Here is a 6,000-nt window from a genome sequence, read left to right on the forward strand (position 1 = left end):
TGACACTCCCATCCCAATTATCCCAGTCACTGAATCAATCCACCTCATAGAGGGCCTTCCTCTCCTGCGCTGTCCCTCCACCCTCCCAAGCATGATGTCCCTCTCTAAGGACCGGTCTCTCCTCAAAGCAATAATATTCTGAGTAGAGGTTCTAATAGTGACACAAATCAAGTTACAGAGGTAAGGTGGTTCCATTGCCATCCTTACTCTAACTTAATTCTTTTTTTTCAATTTAAATTTGTTATTAATTTCAGTGAAAATTTACAGAGGCTTTGGATTTCCATTCCTTCATTGTTGTAGTTGACTTCATTTGTTTGGTGAGGAAATGGGTTCAGAAAGATGACGAGACAAGCATGGTGCCCTTGTCTTATGGAGCCTGAGATGTCTCTGCAGATCTGGGGACTAGACTGAAGTTCTTCTAAGGCTTCTCTGGGCCCTAAAGATTCTTCCTACTCAGCCTTGTGCCTGACTAAGACAGTACAAGAATAGGCTGGGCCACCACTCAGCTCTATCTGCCTCAAACACTAGCTTTTTTTCTTAGAGGATGGTTGTTAGGTGCGCTTGAGTCGGGTCTGACTCACAGTGACCCTGGGTACCACAGCAGGGGACCCTGCCCCATCCTGCAGCAATTTTATGGAGGGTCTTCTCTTTCACTGCCTCCCTCTACTTCTCCAAGCATCCTGTGAGAGGATTGAGGAAAACAAAGGTTAGGCCCAACTCCAGCTGGATGGAGAGAGAGGCTCAGAGACTCAGGGTGAGTGGGACGAAGTAGTGGCTACTGCTATAGAAGTGGGGGGGGGGCAGGGAGAAGTGGAGGGAGAATGTGTGAAGGGCTGGGTTCTGGATTTGAGATTGATGCCCTTGTATTGTATTGATGCCCAGCTCCTGGTACCAGGTCCTGGTGGTGTCTTAATTCAGCATCCATCATTTCTCTTGCTTCTGTGTTCACATCCTGCATAAGCCTCCGCCAGGCCCAACTGGGATCCCTGTGCGTTCTCCAGGACCCTCCCCACTCCTCATCTGCCCACCCCCCGGGTCCTGCTCTGTCCTTCCAGGGGCGGACACTGTGGGTACCTCTCGGCCTCAATCCCAGCTTTGGATCCCTTCACTCAGTCTAAAGAATGATTTCTTGTAGAGCATCTTGGAGACTTGGATATCTTGGAAGGGCTTCTCAGCCCCCACTGGCAAGACTGACCCCACCTTTAATCTCTCCTTTCGACTGTGCATTTGACCACGGTCACCATGAGTAGGACTCATTTCTAAGGCAATTGGTTGGAGCTCTTGGTTTCCTTTATGTTTGGCATCGTCAGAAGAGCAAGCACATACAGAACGAGGGCCTAGTACCTGGAGATGGAGGTGCCCGCTCTTGAGGACAGGGATGCCTCTTTGACCCTCCCTCTCCCCCAGAATCCTAAAGCCTAGATGGCCAGGGTCATACTAGGTCAGGCCACATTTTCAGAGCTCTGTCTCTGCTTTCTGCAAACTCTTAGGTCTATTTACACCCAACATACAGGCCGAGGGTGGGTGCAGGCATGGGGCTGTGTACAGTGATAACAGATGCTGGGTGTGGGGAAGGAAGACCTTCCCCAGGCAGGCTGTATTTATCTATAAACATGGTCTGCTCCAGGCCCCCAGGGCAGGGAAAGGGCAGTAGCCCATGCCGCTACTGGCAAGAGGGGGCACTTCTCCCCACCCCTCTGCCTCACAGGTCATGGGGCTCTCCCCTAGCACCACGGACTCACCCAAGGTGTTTCCACAACAAGCTGATTGTGTTCTATAAACTGCAGTCAGTCCTCTGCCAGGCAGCCCCCTCCCCCCAGTGTAAAGACAATTCCTGCCCCGTGTGCCTGTGCGCACATTATCAGGGAGAGAGGGTCAGTGCTGAGGCTTTCGTAGGTCCTCATGATGCTCTGTGTCCGATTGTCCTGTCCTTTGGAGCGGAGAGGCTTCCCCCAAGGGGTCACGTGAGGCTTCTGGTCCCAGGGGTTCTGGGGTTTCTGCGAGGTCCATGGATCTAGGTCAGTCTTGAAATCTGAGCATGTCCTTCAGTGTCCCTGGAGGGACCCTGTGATTTTTTTTTTTTCATCAGCAGCTCCCCTGCAGGTTAATGATTGGTGGGGTCCCCTAGAGTCTCTTGATTGCCTCAGCTTGGGCTATCCTCTTTGGTTGGAGCTTTTTAGAACTCCCAGGTACTCAGCCAATAAGCAATACTGGGCCTGGCCCCACCCTCCAGGTCATGTGTGTTTATGTATAAAGGCTGACTCCCCAGGTATCCAACCCAAGCCAGCGCTAAGACCTCTGTCACAAAGTTGGCTCCATTCCTCCAAGATGCTGTTTTGGCACAACCAGCCAGAGCACCTGTGGCCAAGTCCTGTAGAGCTGTACCCAGGACCTCCCAGCAACCTACTCAGGTAAGGGTTGGGCTTAGGGACTCCCTGATCAGAAGGTGGGACAAGTAGGGATTAGGCTACATGTTCTAAGCTAGGAGAGTGCACTTCTTATTCTTGGATTCCTCTGGTGTTGAGAGAGAGAGGTTTAATGTACCTGGTGCTTAGTAGTCCTGAACATCTCCACGTACTCTAACCACCCATCCACTCCAGACCTTTTTGTTGAGTGTGTATCAGATATCAGGGAAGTCCTGACACCTAGCCACTTATGGCAACCATTTAAAAAAACAGCCACAGAGCTCAGGTGGCCTAGTAGTAAGAAGCTGCACTGTAATCCCAGAGGTATATGGTTCGAATCCACCAGATGCTCTGCTAGAGAAGGAGGGACAATCTCCTCCTGTACCAGTCAGATCCAATTTGACGGTACACATTAATAATATTTTTTTTCTACATTTTATTAATTTTCATAAACATTTACAGAGATTTTGGGTTTCCATTCATTCATTGTTGCACTATTCTCTCTACCCTCCTCCCAGTTTGTTCTTGTCCAAATGCCACAGTGCTTGTCAAAGCCAGTTCTGATTAATCTTCTTTGTCAGTGTGTCCTTTGCCATTCCCTATCACTCCTCCCTGAGAGAGACTTCACCCTGAGTCATAAGGAAAAGGGGATGGCGTATTCTCTTAGCTACTTCCTGCTGAAAAGGGACGCTGTGGGTTTCAGGGTGAAGATCTTCTCTCACTACTCTAAAGGGCCTCTTTGGCAGTAGGAAACACATAGACTATTATGGAGATTGATTTTGGAATTTAGATGCACTCACATTAATAATATTAATAATAATAATAATCATCATCATCATCATCATCGAACAACAGCCACAAAACTAATTTGCAGCTTTAGAGAGGTCTCCCAGAGGCTAGAGGGGCTGATTTGGGTGCTTGTTAGAGGAAACTGTAGGGTCCCTGGAGGAGGGTTACACTCTTTGGAGGTAGGCTGGACAGGGCAGAGGCTTTAGTGCCCTTGTGCTCTGCAGGGAGCCTCTGCCTCTGCCCTACCTGAAGCAGGAAGAACTGCCCAGCATGCCCGGGGCAGATCCGCCCTGTTCCATGTTCCAGTATGTGCTCTGTGCGGCCACGTCACCAGCCGTGAAGCACCAGGAGGAGACCCTCACCTATTTGAACCAGGGTACACCGGGCCTGGGGCAGGGAAGGAGGTGGGACTGGACAGTTCAGGAGGCTGGTCAGAGTGGGCTGGGGGGTTGGTGGCAGACATCATCTCTGCCCCTCAACACACCTCTCAATTCTTCTCAGGCCAGTCCTACGAGGTGCGGCTGCTCTGCAACCCCAGACTGGGGGATTCTGCCCATTATCCCCGGCTGTTGAAGGTAGGTGCACTCCCTTCACAGAACTGGTGATGTCTGGATATAGCCATCTCTCTGAGCAAGTAGCTGGTCATCCCTGTGATGTCATTGTCCAGTAGAACAGTCTCTATTCCAGCTTTTAACTTGACCATCACAACAGCTCAGGTGTGGGCAGGAATTGCCGAAGAAACTGAGGCACAGGAAGGCTAAATATCTGCTCAAGGATACACAGCCAGGAAGCAACAGAAGAAAGATTTAGAAATGCATTTACACAGCATCATTTACTCAGGTGATGCTTTTTCTCAAAAAGATTTTTCTTTTATTTGTCAGAAACTGTTTTATGAGCTAGGGATTTGATGATAAATAGATGTAAGTTCCTTTCTCATGGATTCTACATAGTGAAACAAATACATACACGACAAAAATTATATGCAATTACAAATGGTGAAGGGCATCATCACTGGCAGCATCACTCGTAGAGCACGGCGTTGCCAACACAAAAGCCAAGCTTCTCTGACCGTTCAAATCCACCAGCATGTCTCACGGAGAAAGATGCACAAGCTCCTACTGCGTGATTTACAGCCTTGGGAACGCAATGGAGGGTCCGCTAGGAGTTGGTTTTGACTTGATGACAATAAGAGACAAACGCGGATAAGCGTTGCAAAGAAGAGCTGAGTAACTGAGGGTAGGAAAGGAGGCACATTCATTCGCATTTGCCAGATGAGGAAACGGAAGCTCATCATGTCTAGGTTACTTCTCTCATTTCACAGCTCATGAGCCTCAGGCGGGCATCTTAACACAGATCCAGTGATGCTCAGTTCCTGGGGCCTCCTAGAGGTAGGATGGCTGACTTATCCTAGGAATGGGGACCAGTCCCTCAAAGCCTTGGTGCCCTCTGACCTGAGCCAGGCCCTCCTGTGCCTGCAGAGTGTGGTGCGTGTGGTGTTCCATGACCGGCGCCTGCAGTACACAGAACAGCAGCAGCTGGATGGGTGGAGGTGGAGCCGGCCAGGGGACCGCATCCTGGACATCGGTGAGAATGGAAGGATAAAGACCCTTCTGGGACTGCTTCCTGGCTTGGAAGTCCTTGAGGACAGGGAAGGCTGAGCCTTCTTTCTCCCGGTCATTCTGTTACTGCAGATGTGCCATTGTCTGTGGGGGTGATAGAACCCCAAATGCTGCCCTCTCAACTCAACACAGTGGAGTTCCACTGGGACCCGACCAAGAAGACCTCTCTCTTCCTGCAGGTGAGTCTGAGGCTGGGACTGAGAGGGGCAAGTGGTCCTATGAGAGTGGCAGCAGTGTGAGTGGGATGGGAAGGTCAGTTTAGGTGGAGAGGGAACAATAAGAATGAGTCCCTACCAAAAAGCAACTAGAGGGAAGAAAATAGGACTATATGCTCATTAACTGTCAGCACAGGGGAAGACCTTGTTTGTTTTTTTTTGTTTTTTTTTTTTTGGGGGGAAGACCTTGTTAAGCATTAAAGCATGGAGGAAACAAAATGCAGAAGCAAAACACAGGGTATAGAAAAATGCAGGGTGGAATTTAGCTTCATGAAAGTAATGATCCTTAGACCATTTCTCCTTAGAGTTCTGGTGGCATAATCCATACTGTGTTGTGCTGCTAACCAAAAAGTAATGCTCTGATAATTTGCCAATAATAGGTAAAATTTAAAGGAGACAGAAATAGGAAAAATATCTAACACATAAGGCATACATTGTATTAGATTAAGGTTATCCCTAATATACAAAGAGTTCTTAGAAAGCAATAAGAAAAACATAGATGAAAGCTCAGTAGAAAAACAGGGAAATGAGCATAAGAAGGCAAATTATATAAGGATATGATTGTTGATAAATGCAGACACTTCAAATTTATAAAATCCAGAGAAAGGTTAATATTTAAAATTATTATTGTTAAGATTTTGGAAAATAGAAACTCTCAGGTCTGGAGAAAACAAATTGATGCACCTATTGTCTGAACCAGGGCGTCCTCATGGGCAGTCCACAGGCAGTGGACGCTACTGACCCAAAGTCTGTGCCTCTCTGGCAGTTCAAATTCACCAGCAGTTCCCTGAGGGCAAGATGAGCAATCTCCTCTGTGAGACTGAAAACTCAGTGGAGGGTTAGTGATGAGTCAGTTTTCCACTCTATGGCAATTAAAGAGAGATGTGTATAGAGGGTTCAAAATCAGGGAAGCAGTGCGTCAGGGATGCATCCTCTCTCCATATCTTTTTTTAAATTTAATTTAATTTTATT

At 48.2% G+C, this 6,000-nt stretch overlaps 1 protein-coding gene across 1 annotated transcript in view; it reads left to right on the plus strand.

Moving 5' to 3' along the window:
* The first annotated feature begins 2,328 nt into the window (after nt 1–2,328).
* Nucleotides 2,329–6,000, plus strand: part of LOC102843139 (transcription factor CP2-like protein 1-like) — a 9,104-nt gene continuing 5,432 nt past the window's right edge. The window contains exons 1-5 of the mRNA XM_006889475.1: nt 2,329–2,411; nt 3,419–3,570; nt 3,696–3,769; nt 4,673–4,778; nt 4,886–4,992. Of these exons, the coding sequence (XP_006889537.1) occupies nt 2,329–2,411; nt 3,419–3,570; nt 3,696–3,769; nt 4,673–4,778; nt 4,886–4,992 (522 nt within the window). The remainder of the gene's footprint in view (nt 2,412–3,418; nt 3,571–3,695; nt 3,770–4,672; nt 4,779–4,885; nt 4,993–6,000) is intronic.

The sequence above is a fragment of the Elephantulus edwardii genome, unplaced genomic scaffold (assembly GCF_000299155.1).
Source record: "Elephantulus edwardii isolate Elephantulus edwardi_28Jun2011 unplaced genomic scaffold, EleEdw1.0 scaffold00077, whole genome shotgun sequence".
Taxonomy (NCBI): Eukaryota; Metazoa; Chordata; class Mammalia; order Macroscelidea; family Macroscelididae; genus Elephantulus; species Elephantulus edwardii.